At 34.9% G+C, this 21,444-nt stretch overlaps 2 protein-coding genes across 2 annotated transcripts in view; one reads left to right on the forward strand and one right to left on the reverse strand.

The window, feature by feature from the left end:
• Nucleotides 1-21,444, reverse strand: part of LOC123561546 (coatomer subunit delta-like) — a 54,826-nt gene that overhangs the window by 8,351 nt on the left and 25,031 nt on the right. The gene's annotated exons all lie outside the window — the stretch shown is intronic.
• Nucleotides 583-19,755, forward strand: LOC128559935 (lachesin-like). The gene is made up of 7 exons (XM_053553098.1): nucleotides 583-772; nucleotides 6,518-6,630; nucleotides 9,490-9,745; nucleotides 10,390-10,550; nucleotides 11,289-11,490; nucleotides 15,029-15,277; nucleotides 18,218-19,755. Exons 1-7 carry the CDS (start codon nucleotides 718-720, stop codon nucleotides 18,334-18,336), a joined length of 1,155 nt encoding a protein of 384 aa, XP_053409073.1. The 5' UTR covers nucleotides 583-717; the 3' UTR covers nucleotides 18,337-19,755.

Genomic DNA, 21,444 nt, shown 5'->3' on the forward strand with positions numbered 1-21,444 from the left:
TATGCATATATGTATGGATGTGTGTATGTTTTTTATATTGCTGTTGTTTTTGTTCAGGTATACATGTGTGTGTGTGTGTGAAAAATGAAAATATTTCTTTGTGAACATAGAGAAATAAAAATATTTAATAAAAAAAGCAAAAAAATCTACCTTTAAAATAATTAAAATTCAACTGTTATTGAATCACATTTGGTTATGAATGAACTGTAGTCTTTACCAAAATTTATGACAAGAGGGATGATTTTAATTTTAGTATTGTAAATTTTCCCCATTTGGATGGGGATGTACCTCAGGCTACATCTTATGGCGCCTTGGGGTAAATGATGGTCAACAATATGGATACTTCCAAACTAAACATCTTGATGTACAAATACATGTTTTATACTGTTTTAGTGTCTCATAAGTCAGTAATGGCTGGATGTAAAACTGTTTTAACGTGACTGTTTTATACATTATGTAAAAATGCTATGAATGTTTTACATGTGACACTTTAATAAAATATAAAGTTGTATACAGTTGTATATTTCTCAATTAATTCGGTTTGCCAGAGCGTGAAGTCATGTCAAGCATTTCAATGAACGTAATCAATATATTACAGGTAAACTTCCGGAAATGAATTTTGGGAATTTTGATAGTAGACTTTAATAATATTTCGATCCTATGAAGTAATATTTTTGTACTTTCAACGAAATTTGCCGCTGTAGGTCAACTTTGGCCATGTTGAAGTTCTACTGGATCGACGCTGCCGTCGTCACTCTGCTTCTTGGCACAGGTATTTTCCCCTGTCAAGTAAAAATGGCGCACATAATATTGTGACAATTAACTCATGCTAAGTTGCTAACACCATCCATCGTCATTTATGATAATGTCTAACGTTTACTGTTTATACATTATTGCCATGCTTGTGAGGTTGGCACAAACGTTTACGAATTTTTGTGACTGTCTGATTTTGGGTGCTCAGTTGTTCATGCAGACAACCAGTCTATAGACTATCCATAAACTGGATCTGGAAAACATCGAAAAAGTTGCCTCAGTATATGCAGACAACAAAGACGAATAACTATATACGGACGTTACTGTCTCGGTGGGGGGGGGGGGGGGTAGGGATTTTCATCCCCGACTTATTAGGTCCAGTTAGTGCTTAAGTTTCATAACAGTTACCGGACCTCTAGACAACCCGAACAGGGCTGTCTAGAGGTCCGGTGATCAATATGAATACTGAGATCGGTATTTACAAAGAGGAGACTATGTTTTATCTTTAAAACTGGGAGATAAAATTTCAAAAGTTTGTTCTTGTATTTTTCTTGTCGTTTGAAATACATTGTAATGACAAAAACATAAGTATTTATAATTATTTAGTCCTGCAATATACCGTTAAGGACCACTAAGGACCGCTAAGGACCACTAAGGAGGTACAAAGGACCACTAAGGACCTTTAAGTGAGCACTAAGTGACTTATGGTTCAATAAGGACCCTAAAGAAAAATCTAAGGAATAAATCATAAAATAAAAAAGATATGAGTAAATTACTTCACGCAGTTTTCCCTTTAAAGACCGCTAAGGAGGCACTATGGGCCACTAAGGACTATTAAAGATGAACTATGGACAAATTAGGGACAATTATGAAAATAATTATTGAAAGCAGTGGCCAATATTTTTATAACTTAAATTTTAAAGTCTGAATTTTAATCATAAGATAGCACGGTAGCTGACTGAGTGCTTATGTGTCTTGAATAAATATACATTCAGGAGGTACAAAGGACCACTAAGGACCTTTAAGTGAGCAACTAAGGACACTAAGGGGTGACTTAGGGTTCAATAAGGCCCTAAAGAAAATCATAAATAAAAAAGATATGATAAATTATTTCACGCAGTTTTCCCATTATAAGACGCTAAGGAGGCACAATAGGCCACTAAGGACTAATAAAGATGCACTATGGACATAATTGTATCACATAACAACACATAAAAAAAATGTAACTTTATTGTCATATTGTTATAAAATCTTATTTAACCTTATTTATTAATATAATATATTGATATAATGTAAGTTCATATACTAAATGTCATATTTAGAAATCAGATAAATATTTACAGAACAATAAAACAAAACTGCATTGCTTATGAATTTTCTATATACAGACATACTAATCAATTTTAAATTTTAACCTTATTTATTGATATTATTTACCTTGATATATGTACCTTAACAAATTCATATGCTATATGTGATATAAAAAATCAGAAAATATTTACAAAACAATAAAACACACAATTGCATTACTTTCAAAAGTTCTATATATATATATATATATATACATACTAATCACTACAGTCATTGAATATTTTCATTTATTGATAACCTTATTTATTGATATTATGTACCTTAACAAATTCATAAAAATGTCATATCAAGGAATCCGATATATAGTTACAGAATATTAAACACACAATTTCATTGCTTATGGAAAGTTCTATATATTACTAATCACCTTAATTAACCTTACTTTAATTTTGTACCTTAACAATTTATTAAATATTATTTACAGAATAGTAAAAACATACATTGTATTGTTTATATACATGTATATACGGGACATACTGAACACATGGCACTGCACATTTAGTTAAACACTAAATTTAGTTTAAACACATGGCAATGTTTGTGACTGTTAATATTTCCTGAAAGGAAGTGAAACTTGCGCTGCTTGACAAAGCATGATGTCTGTTGTTTCCAACAGAATCAGTACGCAAGTTCACTTCCTTCGTGTAAATGTTCTTGTCACTTTGGCACGACTTTTTTGACCTGGCTTCTTAGCGACTGCTGGGGTTTGTCCGATTGAATATGTACCATCAGTGGATACAATTCTTGACGGTAGTTCTATTTTTGAAGTGGCATTTAGAAATTTCATTTGATATGCTTTTTTTCAGTGTCTGACTTCGACCGCCACACCCCTTCGGTTAATCTGAATTTAGTGAATTTGTGATTTAGCGAGTAATTCCCCGTTCCGTAAAGCGCACGTCTTACATCCACATGCTGAACCCTGACAGCATCATGTAGTTTCTCGACAAGAACATCTGTTTTTTGGGGTTTCCAGTCTGTGGAGATTTTCAGCCTATGGTTGATTGACTCTGTGTTATTATTGGTCCACAGCTGATCATTCTCATTAACACAATGTTCTGAAATTTTTTTTTCAACAAATTTCTCATAATACTCTAAAAAATCTGGATGGTCTTTCAAAGATTCTTTTAATTCAACATTTCTATCATCGAATGTTGCACTGTCATTGGCACATGCAACCCTCTTCGGTCCAAATATTTTGTGAACAATTTCGTTCCTCTCCTGCATTATCGGTCATATTGCGCAACAAATTGTCTTTTATGTGTATGGTACACAGCCTACGTTTGGCTTCTGGAAAGGTTTGGTCTATTGCGTTGGTCATAGCTTTTTCATCATCTGTTCCGATCAACATTTCAACATTCTTAAGCTCAATGTCTAAAATACCACGAAGATAAGAAAAGAACCTGTAATATGTTTTTGTTTTGCCATCCCAATGCAGCATGAGTGGACCTATCATAATTGGGGGCTCACCTGTTTCTTTGCGTACAACTTTCTGGCTTTTGTATACTAACAATGTCACATAACACCGGCCAAGCAAGAATGTTCTGTCAATACCCACAACACCCCCATTTGACTTGATGAAAGATCTTAGATCGGCCAACTGTTCTTCAGTACAACAAAATATGAGAGGTTGATCACCGTCCCTCGAGTGTATAATTTCACTGACAAATTCATGACCATTTAAAGACTTAATAATGTTCAAAATTTCATCAGCAGCATTTTTTGCTTTTTTGTTACTACCTACAGATTTTGATTTTAAATACTGACACTGGCGCAAATCCTTTGGATAGAGAGTTGAGTCATCAAGTTTTGTAAATTTAGTATAGGCATTAACTGGCTTATCATGCTTAACTGCTTCTTTAATAAGTTTGATAGCTTCAGGGTGTGTACGTTTATAAGGCTGTTCATTTGTTTTGGAATTTCCATGAACTTTTCCATATTCTGAGTCTCCATTTGTTCCCTGATATTCCACAACCATCACATACTTCCTTGTGTCAGTGCTGCCGGTAAGTTTCGAACAACTTACACGTTTCTTAAAGTCATCATTTTCTTTTAACACAGTATAGTACCTGTGAAGAGTCACTATGTTACCTAAATGTGGTTGCGGATTCAATGGGGTTTAACAACTTTCCCTTTCACCTGTTTTTCAACACTGACAATACCATCTTTGACATGAACAAATTTTATATATTTGTTGGACCATTTTCAATTTCTTCCAAAAGAAAGTTTGTCTTACAAGTTCTAGATTTCCCTACTATTCCAAACCCCACAGTCATCGTAGTAATTTGCTTTTTTGCCGACAAGTTACTTTAATGTTCTCTTCACCATCAACTAGAACAAATCCATTGTCTTTATTTCCTCTAGGAACAGACGACACAGCTGTTATGTCGCCATGAATTATGTTCAGTAGATCTTCAACCGACATGAACTTCCCATTGGGTAACGGTCGCATTGATTCATTACGGTGACTTTCAACACTTTCTTTTTCATTCAAATAATCAATTTCACAATTTGATTCTATATCACTTATTTCACATTGATTGATTTCTTCTGTATTCATTTCACACTTATTTTCACTTTTTTCACACTGATTTAAAGATTGATTTGATTCAGATGTTGAGTTAAGGGGTGTGGCACTTTCACTTTGTTCACACTGATGTACAGACTGATTTGATTCAGATGTTGAGTTAAGGGGTGTGGCACTTTCACTTTGTTCACACTCATGTACAGACTGATTTGATTCAGATGTTGAGTTAAGGGGTGTGGCACTTTCACTTTGTCCACACTCATGTACAGACTGATTTGATTCAGATGTTGAGTTAAAGGGTGTGGCACTTTCAAATTCACATTCACTAGATTCACAATTTGGATTGTTATCACTAGTAGATACCAGGGGGTGGGGGAAATACGATTAAAAATTCGATAAACAATAAATATCAGTTTTGTTCGCTGTAGTGGGAAGCTTTTGTCAAATTCTTGTTTTTTTCTCCGTACTCATGATCGAATTAAAATAATAAACTTAATGTTTTCTGTAGTATTTAAGACATGGATTGTGCTCATGAATTACTGAATTCATTTTACTGCTTCCGTAAATAAACAACGGCGACTACCCGAAATCGCTGTTATAATTTCATATTCGTGAGTATATATGCTTCTGAACCTTCAGTGAGAGCTGATTATAAATAAAATATTTACAAAAATAGTGGTAACAGCAACTTTATGACAACTAACCATAACGTTTACCAGCAAATGCTTTGTAGGACCTACTTTATACACTTGTAATACAGTACATAATACGAACATGTATATTGATTACTGGACCCCTAGCCACTTCTATAAAGAAAGATGCAAAAACCTAACTCCTTAAATTCCCTAATGGCAATAGGTATATACACATAAACTTTTGTGCAGAAGAGAAGATGTTAGTAAGTAAGGTTAAAAACAAGAAAAAATAAAAGGATGAGTACATCTACAGTGTACAGCCCAACAATCAATACTAATTATTTATATAACTGGGTACAGCAATTACGATGTAAACATCAATGCGGCCAGTGCTGATTTGAATCCGAAGACTGTTTCAACACTTGACTACTTTATATATCATTTAATTTCAAGCTGCGATTTTGCAAGTCCAAATATAAGACATTGTGAGAATATCTATTTAAAGGAAAATCATTAGTACAGAAGTTGCAAGTTCTTGATCATATCAGCTAGATACAAGAAAATGCAAGCTGTATTTTTTAACCAGTCCAGTAATTAATCAATTACTAATGGAATTCTTTAGTAAGTTATTAAACTTCCGCTCTACACAAACAAAATCAGTTGAATAGTAAAGATCATAAATTGCACTGAAATTCATTGAAATAATCAGCAGTTTATAACTTAGATCACAAATTAATATTGTCAAAAACAGGGTATGATGGTCTAGATTTACCAAGTCTAGTAAAACTACATATGCATCTATATTTTCTAAAATGTTTTGATCCCTTGAACTCATGGATGACTATTCAAGCATTTTGCTCAGTCTATTTTTACATTAAGCAGTCAGTGTTTTACTGTATATATAAATATCTTTAACCCTTACCTTGCTAAATTTCTATAATGAACTTGTGCATCTTTCAATTTGGACAGTATCATTAACTGTATTAAAAGGGGTGCATTACCAAAAAGTACTGACTTAATTAATGGCAAACAGTGCATGTCATGATGTGCAGGCTGATCATGATCTGCACTGGTCGCAAAGGCAGAATTAGTCATGTCCAGCATGAAAAGGGTTAAAAAAATTTAGGTTATGAATGAAGCCTCATATTATATTCATGTGGAGTACTACTGAAAATGAGGACAGTGTGTTAAACAAAAGACTAAACTGTTCATATTGTTTGTATTTGATTGACAGTATGGTGTCAGCAGGACCCAGAGATTGTCGATGAAATCATTCCCGAAGTTACGTCACAAGGTGGACAAGCTAAACTCAACTGCACTGTGGTCAACAAGCAGGATGGACACACAGTGAGTAAAATATTTCATAACATCTGGCGTGAGCAATAATATTGTTACAAATATCAATTTTTAGAACAAATATCGATTTTTAGAAACCACAGCATATTTATCTTATTAATATGTTCTAGTACTGTTTTAGATAATAAGTGAGTTTGTGCAAGGATTAAAATTTGTCATTGTACATTTAATGGTAACAGTTTATAAAACCTATAATTTTATATCTTAAATATGAAAGACTGTACATTATGTAACCATTGAAGATGTTAAAAGTTGGAAGTCCTGGCACCTATTAGCTCTTGATATATATATCCTTCGATCCTTATACTGTTTAACAGTTATTATAGGTAGGTGACTTCCTTATTCTTTTAATTAATGATTATACCCCTCGATTCAAAATTATGTGCCATGGGCTATGTTGGAGTTGTGCATGTCTGCCCATTGGTCTGCCTGCTATGTTTGTTATCCCCGACGAAATATAGTTTTGGCGTTGTCTGTCCGTCCGTCTTTCCGTCCGTCTTTCCGTCCGTCCGGAGCCATATCTAGGAAATGGTTGGGAATATTTATTTAAAACTTCATATACATGTACACCACTATGAGTTCTTGCGGCCCATCAGGTTTCAGTCAGATTGCCCAAGTAACACCAGAGTTATGGCCCTTAGAAAGTTCTAGTGTTAACTATATAGGGTACTATAAATATGGCAATTTCTGCATCATAATTTTTGATGTATTTGACCTAGAACTATGAAACTTAAACAGAATTTAGATCACCATAATGTGGTTGTGTACACACAATTTCGTTTGGATTTTTATGTAAATTAAGAGTTATTGCCCCTTTTAAATTTTATAAAATCCACATATTTGTACATAACAAACTTACCATTTGGTAGAATTTCATTAAATTTCTTTCATTCTTTTCCATGAAAATTTATTGTAAACATGTGAAGTTGTGTACCCACACCTGGTCACCCCCTTACCTTGATTACATCCCTCCCTATCTCCCTACGCCCCCCCCCACCCAAAAAAAAAATCCTTATTTAAATTTTTTTAAACACTTCATATACATGTTCACCACTATGAGGTTATGGGGCCCATCAAGTTTCAGACATATTGCCCAAGTAACGCCAGAGTTATGGCCCTTAGAAAGTTTCCAGTGTTAACTATATAGGGTACTATAGATCTATAGATATGGCAATTTCTGCATCATAACTTTTGATATATTTGTCTTGAACTATGAAACTTTAACAGAATTTAGAGCACTATAATGTGGTTGTGCACACACAATTTCGAACGGGTTTCTTTTGTAACTAGAGTTATTGCCCTTTAATTTTCTAAAAATCCACATATTTGTACATAACAAATTTACCATTTGGCAGACTCTCATTAAATTTCTTTCATTCTTTTCTGTGAACATTTATTATAAACATGTGAAATTGCGCACCCACACCTGGTCACCCAATTGCCTTGTCACCCCCCTCCCAGCCCCCTCCCCTCCCCCCTCCAAAAAAAAATTTTTTTTTTTTTCATTTCTTATTTTAGATTTTTTTCAAACCTTCCACGATTATTTATCAACATGCAAGTTGTACCATTCCCCCACCTCACTCCTCCACCCAGTCATGCCCACTACTGATCATGCATCCTCTGCCCCCCAACTTCACCCTTTTACCCTTTTTTTTTTCAATTTTAATTTTCCATCCATATTTATAATCAACATGTGAAATTTTGTTTCCTCTCCCGTTCCCCCGCACCCCCACCCCCTAAAATAATAAATATATTAAGTTGTGACTGCACAAACCTTGTCCTCAGCCATGTTCAAGATATCTTACCTGTGTTCTCTTAAGAACATCTGCTCTTTTAAGTTCAAATGTACATGTTAAACAGCAACACCTGGTGCCAAACTACTCAAAGACAATATTTCGTTCCAGTTAAACTTTAAGCTCACATTTCAATTAACTGCATTTAATTTTAAAAGCTAAGCTTACTACAGTAAGCATATCCCATTCAAAATAATTTCTTTAGTCAGGATCAAAGTATCATACATTATTTATGTACTCTTTTATTAAACATTTGTTTTCTGTTAAATTGATTTTGACTAATGAAATTATTTGCTTCTTATTAACATCCTTAACTCTTTGCCGGATATAATTTTTTGCCATTCTTCACCACAAACCCTTTCGGCGGGGGATACCAATTCATCGAGTTTACTTGTTCTTAACAACTGGTGAGACTTTCATAAGATTTTTTTTCAGTTATTGATCAGCCTCATCAAGATGACATGTAGAGTGCATGTTTCAGGTTTCTAGGTCTAAGGTCACATTTATAGGCAAAAGGTCAATTAGCTTAACTTTTTGTCTGCTCCAAATAGTCCATTTGACCGCTTAGAAGTTTTCATAAAAACATTAATTTTAACCTGAGTGACCAACACAACATGCAGAGTGAAAAACCAAGGTTGCTAGGTCCGTGGTCAAGGTCACACTTGGTCAAAGATCAAATAGCTTAACTTTTTCTCCACTCCATATATGTAAACTCCTTGAAAGATTTTCATAGAACAGCAACAGCTGTCAAATAGCTTGGATTTATTTTCAGTTCATCTTCTAACTCACTGGGAGCATTTTCATAAAACAAGCATTAATGTTGACCCCATGAAGTTGAAATGGAGATGGCATTTATAACCCAGATCACAAGGTTCAAGGTCAAGGTTACTCTTGAAGGTCAAAGACTTTGATCACAACGTTTTACTTTTCCCCGTATCAAAGCAACATTTGGGACTTTTATAATCACCTTTATCAATAGCTCTAGTTTACTCCATGTAACAAGGACTATAATCCCTATTCTTATTGGTCATCTGTATATTGACTGCTTTTCTTTCAGGTAATCTGGACATTTTTAGATTCTAAGTCTGGTGGTGAAATCATTACCACTGATGAAAACATATTTGTGGAAAACAAAGTGTGTAAGGAAGGCTCAAAGAAGTATGAGATAGTGAAACGTGAATTCAACAAGCGTATAACTTATATGTTGGTGATTAACTGTCTAGAAGTGGTGGATTATGGGTACTACAAATGCTATATTCAGATCCCAGGCTCAGACTCTTGGCCTTCAAAAATAGGACATCTTATCGTACAAGGTATGCATCATGCATCATGCAATTGAAGGTCTTTTCTATATATAACATTAGTACAAGTAAAGGCTTTTGCTAAAAGTAATATGTGAGTGGTCAAAGGTAAAAGTTTAGCATGGGTAAATTGGCCGGTAATTGCATAAGGACCCTACCTGGAATGGATGAAACAACAGACCTCTAGTCAAATCTATGGCAGGTATCATTATATTCATCCCCCCATTAACCAGTCTAGGTCAGTTATAATGGCTGGAAACTGCACCAACTTAAATTAATCAATTTTATCACCTAGAACTGAAAAATATTCAGGATAACAGATACAGCCAAGTTGGACTTGGATATCGCTAGTCACTGTGTCACTGACTTTTTCCTTCAAATCGGTTTTGCTGACTTCTACTTTTCAGAACTTGATAAATGTTTGTTTATAGCAATGTGTGCCCATAGAAAATGATGGTTTAGATACATTGACAAGATCTTGTTATTCCACTCTTAAAACTTTATAATATTCATTCTGATAGATATGGTGTTAATCGTAGCATTGAAATTTTCATTTACAAGTCATCCATCTTAGTTTTAAAACTCATTATAAGAGTCTGTGTGGCTGAATAAAATATCATTGTGTTAAAGACAAAATGTATATATTTTCTTTCCAGTACCACCGACAATTACCAGCAAGAATGTGGCTGTGTTACAGTTAGATGTTGGTCACTCACACAATTTAGAATGTACAGCTACAGGTGTGCCTAAACCAAATATTACTTGGGTCAGGTCAGATGGAGGTTTTCTTCCTGGACTAGATGGGGCTCAGCTTAGGGTAGGTGAACTTCAATCTTGACTAAATTAATGCAGATACTTGGTTGAAACTTTAAACAGCAGTTGGATGTGATTGAATAAGATCACTGCGTCAAGTCCCATAAATCGTACATGAATTTGGACAGTATACTTACATGTGTTATATATTTTAGATAGAAAATTCATTTTACTGACAAGTCTTTGATAAGCCAGGCATGCTGTCATAAGACATACTGCTCTTGTTAATTATCTTGTACAAAAATAGAGTTTGTTACATATTAACCTTTAGCCTGCTGGCGGCAACTGATTTTGCCATTGCAACCAGTGCAGACCAAGATCAGCCTGCTGGTGGCAACTGATTCTGCCTTTGCAACCAGTGCAGACCAAGATCAGCCTGCACATCTTAGTCTTCACTGTTTGCTGTTCAGTCAGTACATTTTCAGTGAACACCCCTTCTCATAATAAATGGTACTGCCCGAATTCAATGATGAACCAGTCCATTTTAGAAATTTAGCAGGCTTAGATATACATATTTATGTCTCATACACTGCTTTGGTGAAATTTTTGTTTCAAAGCACCATCATCTTATTGCCATTTGCTGGTCTACTGCTGTGGTACCATAGGTTATTTGAGGAAGTTTTTCATGGAAAAAAATTAATTTCAGCTATGACATGTGCATTTACGAGTGGTGTGGTAAATTTTAGTGGATTAGTTGTCATATATACATTTTATTATATAGGTAAAAATTTCCTTCTTTCAGAACACCATCTTGCCTTTGAAAAATGTCACAAAGGAGGACAGGGGCCTGTATAAATGTATAGCTGACAACCAAGTACGTCCCCCAGATCTGTATCTTGTGTCATTGAGTGTTTTCTTTAAGCCAGAGACTATGGCTGTGCAAGACACTGTAGGCCAAGCGCAAAATAGACAGTTTGATGCTAAGCTTGAATGTAGAGTTTCAGGTAATTGTTTGTTTTTACAAGTTTACAGTATTTTATTCTGGAATTTGTATTGTAACGGTGACCCTTTGGTGAGCATTTAGCTTCACTTTGTCCGTCACACTTTAATTATTTGAAATAAGTACTGAAGAAATTTTGACGAAACATGAAAATAAGAATGTCTATTCATTACCATTAAGAGGGAATTAATAGCACAAAAACTGCAATTTTGAATTATCAATTTATCTAGCCTTTTAGGCCAGCCGATCATGCAGTGCTCTAAAAATGGTAGAGCCTTTAGGATCATTAAAATTCTGTTGTCCATCTGCCAGTAGTCAACAGTTTCTTTAATGAAATTTTACATTGTGGAACAATATTTCTGTCAAACATACAGAACTATCTTGAAGTTAAATAAGTTAATTACTTGATTTTGTAGCTGTAGTAAAATAGTGATTGTAGCAATTATAGTACAAGAATGGAAAGCTTGTAAAGAGAATAAGTGCTAAATGTCCCAACTTCAAGTGCAACAAAATTTGGTTGAACAACCAAAAGGAAAACAAGAAATCCAGGGAGTAAAAGTGAATTGTTTTCCAGTACAGTTTCTATACATACACTTCTGTGTGAAGCATTATCAGTTATTTTCTTTTTTTTTGACTAAAGAATAACATGCAGAAGAAAACAATGTCAAAGGACATAAAACAACCAATTTTCCAGCGTGCTTTTGGGTATTTACTTTGAAACTACTGGGTGGAAATTATCAAAGTTTATTTTTTTGTTGCAGATTTTGGCTTACTGTCCATTTATATATAATAGGCTAATCTTTATTATGAAGCACAGAAAAAAACCCAGAGCTGGGAACAGTTATAGCAAAAACAGTGAATGTCGCACTTTTACCCGAGTCCTCAATTTTTTAGCTCAACTGTCACAAAGTGACAAGGTGAGCTTTTGTGATCGTGCGGTGTCCGTCGTCCGTCGTCCGTTCGTGCGTCCGTCTGTAAACTTTTGCTTGTGACCACTCTAGAGGTCACATTTTTCATGGGATCTTTATGAAAGTTGGTCAGAATGTTCATCTTGATAATATCTAGGTCAAGTTTGAAACTGGGTCACGTGCCTCAAAAACTAGGTCAGTAGGTCTAAAAATAGAAAAACTTTGGGACTTCTCTAGAGGCCATATATTTCACAAGATCTTCATGAAAATTGGTCAGAATGTTCAACTTGATGATATCTAGGTCAAGTTTGAAACTGGGTCAAGTTCCGTCAAAAACTAGGTCAGTAGGCCTAAAAATAGAAAAACCTTGTGACCTCTCTAGAGGCCATATATTTCACAAGATCTTCATGAAGATTGGTCTGAATGTTCACCTGATGATATCTAGGTCAAGTTCAAAACTGGATCACGTGCCGTGAAAAACTAGGTCAGTAGGTCAAATAATAGAAAAACCTTGTGACCTCTCTTAAGGCCATATTTTTCATGGGATCTGTATGAAAGTTGGTCTGAATGTTTATCTTGATGATATCTAGGTCAAGTTCGAAATTGGGTCACGTGCGGTCAAAAACTAGGTCAGTAGGTCTAAAAATAGAAAAACCTTGTGACCTCTCTAGAGGCCATATATTTCATGAGATCTTCATGAAAATTGGTCAGAATGTTGACCTTGATGATATCTAGGTCAAGTTCGAAACTGGGTTACGTGCCGTCAAAAACTAGGTCAGGAGTTCTAAAAATAGGAAAACTTTGTGACCTCTCTAGAGGCCATATATTTCAAAAGATCTTCATCAAAATTGGTCAGAATCTTCATCTTGATGATATCTAGGTGGAGTTTGAAACTGGGTCAAGTTCCATCAAAAACTAGGTCAGTAGGTCTAAAAATGGAAAAACATTGTGACCTCTCTAGAGGCCATATATTTCACAAGATCTTCATGAAAATTGGTCAGAATGTTCACCTTGATGATATCTAGGTCATTTTTGAAACTGGGTCACGTGCCATCAAAAACTAGGTCAGTAGGTCAAATAATAGAAAAACCTTGTTACCTCTCTAAAGGCCATATTTTTCATTGGATCTGTATGAAAGTTGGTCTGAATGTTCATCTTGGTGATATCTAGGTCAAGTTCGAAACTGAGTCACGTGCGTAAAAAACTAGGTCAGTAGGGCTAAAAATAGAAAAACCTTTTGACCTCTCTAGAGGCCATATCTTTCAGAAGATCTTCATGAAAATTGGTCAGAATGTTCATCTTGATGATATCTAAATCAAGTTCGAAAGTGGGTCACGTGCCGTCAAAAACTAGGTCAGTAGGTCAAATAATAGATAAACTTTGTGACCTCTCTAAAGGCCATATTTTTCATGGGATCTGTATGAAAATTGGTCTGAATGTACATCTTGATAATATCTAGGTCAGTTTCGAAACAGGGTCATGTGCGGTCAAAAACTAGGTCAGTAGGTCTAAAAATAGAAAAGCCTTGTGACCTCTCTAGAGGCCATACTTCTGAATGGATCTCCATAAAAATTGGTCAGAATGTTCACCTTGATGATATCTAGGTCAAGTTTGAAGCTGGGTCATGTGCCGTAAAAAACTAGGTCATTAGGTCAAATAATAGAAAAACCTTGTGACCTCTCTAGAAGCCATACTTTTCATGGGATCTGTATGAAAGTTGGTCTGAATGTTCATCTTGATGATTTCTAGGTCAGGTTTGAAACTGGGTCAACTGCTATCAAAAACTAGGTCAGTAGGTCTAAAATTATTAAAATCTTCTGACCTCTCTAGAGGCCATATTTTTCAATGGATCTTCATGAAAATTGATCTGAATATTCACTTTGATGATATCTAGGTCAGTTTCGAAACTGGGTCACGTGCGGTCAAAAACTAGGCCAGTAGGTATAAAAATAGAAAAACCTTGTGACCTCTCTAGAGGCCATATTTTTCATGAGATCTTCATGAAAATTAGTGAGAATGTTCACCTTGATGACATCTATTTAAAGTTCAAAACAGGGTCACGTACCTTCGAAAACTAGGTCAATAGGTCAAATAATAGAAAAAACTTGTGACCTCTCTAGAGACCATATTTTTCAATGGATCTTCATGAAAATTGGTCAGAAATTTTATCTTGATAATATCTAGGTCAAGTTCAAAACTGGGTCACATGAGCTCAAAAACTAGGTCACTATGTCAAATAATAGAAAAAATGACGTCATACTCAAAACTGGGTCATGTGGGAAGAGGTGAGCGATTCAGGACCATCATGGTCCTCTTGTTTAAACTTCCCTTTAAATACCCTGTACCAAATTTTCTTCGAATCATTCTTTTTCGTTAAAAACAGGGCTGTCAGAAAACACTGGCCTTGTTTCAAAACAATAACACAGGTATTTTCCTTGTGTGATCCTCTACTGGAACTGTTAAAGCAATTTTGTGAACCTCGGGTGAAAAATCTTGGCCCATCATGGTGCTTTTATTCACCTAATTCTTCTTGTTGCTATATTATGCATCTGTTCAGAAACAAAGTCTGTTTCCAAAAGAAAAACATGCTACTTAAAGTGAACTTTTGACTAATTGTTTGATACTTTATCACAGGATATCCTGAGCCAGAGGTAGTTTGGTACAAGGAGCCGACAAGAAGCGAGGGGAACACGCAGCTGATGCAGCTCAATGACGATGAGAAATATGAAATAACGAAGCTCATTGCCACAACAACACTGCGTTTCCAAGAAGCTTGGTATGTGCTGCGTATAAAGAATGTGGAGGCCAATGATTACACAAAGTATTTTTGTGTGGCAAGAAACAGGATTGGAGAGAACAGACAAACAATTATTGAGCTTTTTGGTAAGTTTATGAATACGGCATTTAAATTTGTAATGTAGTCTGGTGGGACATGCGGCATCCTCCATAGCTATGCTGAGTAACATTTGATAAAAATAAAAAAGCGAAATAATCAAAAGAAACAAAACCCTATTGAAGAATAAGGGTTACATTGATGTGTATAATGTCAAAACAAATACTTCAAAGCTTTCAGTTTGCCTGCTCCTTTGTCAATCATCAGGAAATACTTGCAAAGAAAAAGGTGGCACATTAATTGCTGCTTATCCCATTCTACCATAGTAAAGAAATATACATACAGTTTTACCAGTGTCTGTATAAAATACTCATCCATCTATAGAGAAATAGATGCAGCACAGTTTGTTCGGTTAACCATATGGAAGAATTAGTGGATAACCATTTATTAAAATAACCAGATAATGACTTACCTACATATTATAATGTTACTTTATGATTTTCTTTTTAGTTTTTCTGATCACTCGATGTCCGGTGTCTGTCTGTCTGTCCGTCAACATTTAGCTTGTGTATGCGATAGAGGCTGTATTTTTCAACTGATCTTCATGAAATTTGGTCAGAATGATAACCTTGATAAAATCTAGGCCGAGTTCGAAAATGGGTCATCTGGGGTCAAAAACTAGGTCACTAGGTCAAATCAAAGAAAAACCTTGTGTATGCGATAGAGGCTGTATTTTTCAACTGATCTTCATGAAATTTGGTCAGAATGATTACCTTGATGAAATCTAGGTCGAGTTCGAAAATGGGTCTTCTGGGAACAAAAAATAGGTCACTAGGTCAAATCAAAGAAAAACCTTGTGTATGCAACAGGGGCTGTATTTCTAGCTCACCTGAGCATTGCTGAGGTGAGTTTTTCTGATCACTCGATGTCCGGCGTCCGTCGTCTGTCTGTCTGTCGTCTGTCAACATTTAGCTTGTATATGCAATAGAGGTTGTATTTTTCAACTGATCTTCATGATGTTTGGTCAGAATGATAATCTTGATGAAATCTAGGCCGAGTTCGAAATTGGGTCATCTGGGGTCAAAAACTAGGTCACTAGGTCAAATCAAAGAAAAACCTTGTGTATGCGATAGAGGCTGTATTTTTCAATTGATCTTCATGAATTTTGGTCAGAATGATGACCTTGATGAAATCTAGGCCGAGTTTGAAAATGGTTCATCTGGGGTCAGAAACAAGGTCACTAGGTCAAATCAAAGAAAAACCTTGTGTATGCGATAGAGGCTGTTTTTAGCTTTCAGTTTTTCTGATCACTTGGTGTCTGTCTGTCTGTCTGTCGTCTGTCTGTCCGTCGACATTTAGCTTGTGTATGCGATAGAGGCTGTATTTTTCAACTGATCTTCATGAAATTCGGTCAGAATGATTACCTTGATGAAATCTAGGCCGAGTTGGAAATTGGGTCATCTGGGGTCAAAAACTAGGTCACTAGGTCAAATCAAAGAAAAACCTTGTGTATGCGATAGAGGCTGTATTTTTCAAGTAATCTTCATGAAGTTTGGTCAGAATGATAACCTTGATGAAATCTAGGCCGAGTTTGAAAATGGGTCATCTGGGGTCAAAATCTAGGTCAATAGGTCAAATTAAAGAAAAACCTTGTGTATGCGATAGAGGCTGTATTTTTCAATTAATCTTCATGAATTTTGGTCAGAATGATTGCCTTGATGAAATCTATGTCAACTTCGAATATGGGTCATCTAGGGTTAAAAAGTAGGTCATTAGGTCATATCAAAGTAAAACCTTGTGTATGCGATAGAGGCTATTTTTTTCAATTGATCTTCATGAAATTCAGTCAGAATGATTGCCTTGATAAAATCATGGTCAAGTTTGAATATGGGTCATCTTGGGTCAAAAATGAGGTCACTAGGTCAAATCAAAGAAAAACTTTGTGTATGCAATAGAGGCTGTATTTTTCAATTGATCTTTATGAAATTTGGTCAGAATTATTGCCTTGATAAAATCTAGGTAGAATTTGGTTATTGGTCATCTGTGGTCAAAAACTACGCCACTAGGTCAATTCAAAGAAAAACCTTGTGTATGCAAAAGAGGCTGTATTTTTCAGTTGATCTTTATGAAATTTGGTCAGAATGATTTCCTTGATGAAATCTAGGTAAAGGTTGAATATGGGTCATCTTGGGTCAAAAATTAGGTCACTAGGTCAAATCAAAGAAAAACCTTGTGTATGCAATAGAGGCTGTATTTTTCAATTGATCTTTATGAAATTTGGTCAGAATTATTGCCTTGATAAAATCTAGGTAGAATTTGGTTATTGGTCATCTGTGGTCAAAAACTAGGCCACTAGGTCAAATCAAAGAAAAACCTTGTGTATGCAAAAGAGGCTGTATTTTTCAGTTGATCTTTATGAAATTTGGTCAGAATGATTTCCTTGATGAAATCTAGGTCAAGGTTGAATATGGGTCATCTGGGGTCAAAAACTAGGTCACTAGGTCAAATAAAAGAAATACTTGTGTTTGCTCCAATTTTAATGATACTTGGTCAGAACATTTTTTTCCATGCAATCAATAAGTCTGTGTTTACACTGTTATGGTGTATTATGATGTGTTTCTCAGGTGAGCGACCTAGGGCCGTCTTAGCCCTCTTGTTTAATAGTGTATATTAAACCTAAATACTGGCTGTTAAATGTTTTAGGTAATACAAAAAGTGTGATATGTAAAAGACTTCAGTTTGACATATTCATGTACTGAAATAGATACTATAATAAGTCCTTAGAATTTCCTTTTGAAAAGTGTCACTCCCCTGACTTCGAATAGGTCTTCAAAGCTTGAGTCTTAATTCTAATTGGTAGGGATTGCCCATCTGTTGGAATTTTTACAATTTATATCATGTATTACATGTTTCATCTTAAATAGTAAAACTTTAATGTTAAAATTTCATTTCGAAAAAAATCAGCATGCATATTTTGATTTTTTTTTCAGAAACTATGGAGTGTCAAGGGGCCAACTGTCCATCATTTGAAGCGCAGGGAGCATCAGCAATATCAGTATCTATGTTGGCAACTGTTGCCATGGTTACATTAGCCAAGCTGATTTTGTAACAGTGATCTGACTTCAGCAATCTATATATATGCAGACATTCACAATTTCATATCAGTCTTAAGTCTAGTTGTGATTCTTAAATTATATCCTGTATTGTTGTTCCTGAAATCCGAAATATAGATATTAAGAGGGGTAGATAAATGCAGATCTGGTCAATTTTAATGATACACAACGTAAAAAATATATGTGCTGCAGCAACATTTTAAAAGCTCTCTAGAAAGATTTCTGAAAAGGCAACGCAGGTGTTTTTAAGAGAGCCTTGATCTGTAGAATTTCATATTTAACAAATAATACATGGCATTTAGGTACTTATGCAAGTTTACGAATTGGACAAGATGGATCAAAAGTGATATACTGAGTGGAACTGAGGTCCATATCGCAGTTTTGCCCAGTTTGTGAACTGTGTCATGTATCGTTTGTTAAACAGAATGCAGATCAAATTTTTAACATATATATCTAAAACTAGTAATGTCGCCTAGAAATGGTATCGGGACAGTGTCATAGGGAAAAAACTCATCTGTTTAAACCAAACTCTTTGCAGTACAGACTGGGACCAGTCATACTGTTTTGACCAGATGTCATCACAGCGAATAATGAAAGAAATATGCAAATGAGATATAATATATTATGTAAGGCTCTTTAAACTGATACATCAATTGATGTCATGCAGCATTTTCATGAAAGGAACACAAAGAAAAGATCTGTATTTTGAGTTTATTCCTACAAACACAGTCGTGTTTTTTCCTGCCAGAAGGATATCATACAGTTTGATGCTACAAAACTAGACAAAAAATACATTCCTTATATTCTAATGTGAACCAATTGTTGTATATATTAAATTATATTTGTACATTACATATCTCAGAAAGTGTATACATATCATTTTTATACATATATATATATATATTTATACAGGGAAACTGTTGTTAATAAGAAAAGCTTTGTCATTTTTACCTAGCATTGAAATTGTACAAAAGTCATTTTTCATCCTTCACCACTTCCTAAATACATAAAGCCTTATAGCAATGCTATGAAGTTGTTCTCTTTTATAAGTATTTATTTTGTTGGAAGGTTTTGCAGATGTCATTTTTCATGCTCAAAATTTAATCAATTCCATCGAGTAGAAGTTCAAGAAAAATTTTCTTAAAATAGTTAGTAGCATGTGCTAAAAGTGTAAAACATATGTGAAATCTAGCGTTAATTATATGAAATCTGCCTACTCGTATGATACCATACGATACTGTAAATGAGTTTGTTAATCTTGAAATATTAAGATATTTTGATATTTTTCTCATTCTTTATTAATGTTTTGTCATAATTAGAGCATATTATGTAGAAACTTTGGTTGTATTTATTGTAAATATCTGTACAATACTTTTCTAACATTTCCAAAATTAAAATATATAATTTTCAAAGAATACTGGTTTTTATTTTATCTTGAAAATTGGTATGGTTGTTAACTCAAGTATAAAATCTAGATGCCCAAGGTTAACATGTCGAGCCCGCCCGCGCCCCCACCCCTTTTTACCCATAACTGCATACATGCCATATTTTCAAACGGTCAAGAAGGGAGATTTGTCTCAACAGGGCATTTTTTAAGGGAGACTGTAACCTTGGCCTTGGAGATACAGTCCGTCTCATTGAGTTAAACATACCAAATATAAACAAAATACCTCAATGCATGTCAAAGTTACGGGCCAGACAAGATCTGACATGACCTTTGACCTCCAACTTTGACCTTGACCGTTGATATAGGAACCTGGAGTTTGCGCATGACACTCTGTCTCACTGTTAAGGGTAAATGCCACAGTTGCTTATATGTATATAGGCAAAAATTTTCCTATGGACAAAATTTCTTTAAACTTTGATTTACTCCAGTCTGTGTGTCCGTCTGTCTGTCACAAAGCTTGTCCGCACTCACTAAGTCAAACATTTCTCATCCGATCTTCACCAAACTTGAACAAAATGTGTTTGACCATAAGACCTCTGCCAAGTTCGATAACTAGCCAAATCGGCCAAGACACTTTGGAATTATGACCCTTGAACATAATTGCCAACAACCACTGGCGCAGCATTGTAGACGGTTACTCCCATCCGCTACCGCTGAACAGCATTGTACACCGACACAGCATTGTAGACCGGTTACTCCCAACATGGGAATACCAATAGGCCACAAACAGTATACAAAGACAGACTTACTATTCAGATGATTAGGCAGTTGTGGGAGACATGCACTTTTCTCAAAAGCACCTCTAGTTTTGTCAGAATTATGCCCCTTTTTAACTCAGAAATTTTGGTTAAAGCCATTTCAAGACAACCAATGCCCATCTTTCACTCAAATAATTTATGTATTTACTTAAAAAGCAGAAAAGTCTCATCAAATGTAATAAACATAATTGAATATATAAAATACTTGTGTATGTAGGGCTGCATTCATAACATAATGCCTAGCAGTAAGTTTTCTTCTAAGTTTTTAGCTCGACTAGACCAGGTGTATGGAGAGCTATCAAATTCGATCCAGTGTTAGCGTCCAGCGTCCACACGTTAAAGTTTTGATGCACTTTTTATCTGTAATAAATTGATGCATTTGTGACATCAAGGGTCACAGCTCTAGCACCAGTATTTTATGAATTATCCCCCTTTTGTATTTCATGTTAAAGTTTTGGTGCACTTTAACTCTTTTATCTCAGTAATTACTAAATGGATTTGATTCAAACTTAAAAATAGTTGTTCCACATCATCACCCACATCATATGACAGATCTCCGACATAAATTTTCATGAAATTATGCCTCCTTTTTACTTCGAAATTTAGGTTAATATTGATGCATTTTAGCTACAACTTATAACTGAAGGGATTCGATTCAAACTTGAATAATTGTTGTACATCATCAGCCACATCATTTTACACAAGAGTCATAACTCTGGCAACAATATTTTATGAATACCACCCCCAGTTTTACTTAAAATTTCAGGTTGAAGTTTTGATGCACTTACATTCTATCTCTGTTTTAATTCAAGCTTAAAAAGTTGTACACAAGATTACTTTGATACACTTTATTTCTGTTATTACATCCATTTGACACATACTTATTAATAAGCTATTGT

This window comes from Mercenaria mercenaria, chromosome 10 (assembly GCF_021730395.1).
Source record: "Mercenaria mercenaria strain notata chromosome 10, MADL_Memer_1, whole genome shotgun sequence".
NCBI lineage: Eukaryota > Metazoa > Mollusca > Bivalvia > Venerida > Veneridae > Mercenaria > Mercenaria mercenaria.

Excerpts from the sequence above, each read along its gene's own strand:
- LOC128559935 (XM_053553098.1), top strand. The coding sequence starts at position 718 with ATGTTGAAGTTCTACTGGATCGACGCTGCCGTCGTCACTCTGCTTCTT. Across the intron at positions 6,631-9,489 it reads ACAAGCAGGATGGACACACA|GTAATCTGGACATTTTTAGA; the intron begins GTGAGTAAAATA and ends CTTTTCTTTCAG. Across the intron at positions 10,551-11,288 it reads TAGATGGGGCTCAGCTTAGG|AACACCATCTTGCCTTTGAA; the intron begins GTAGGTGAACTT and ends TCCTTCTTTCAG.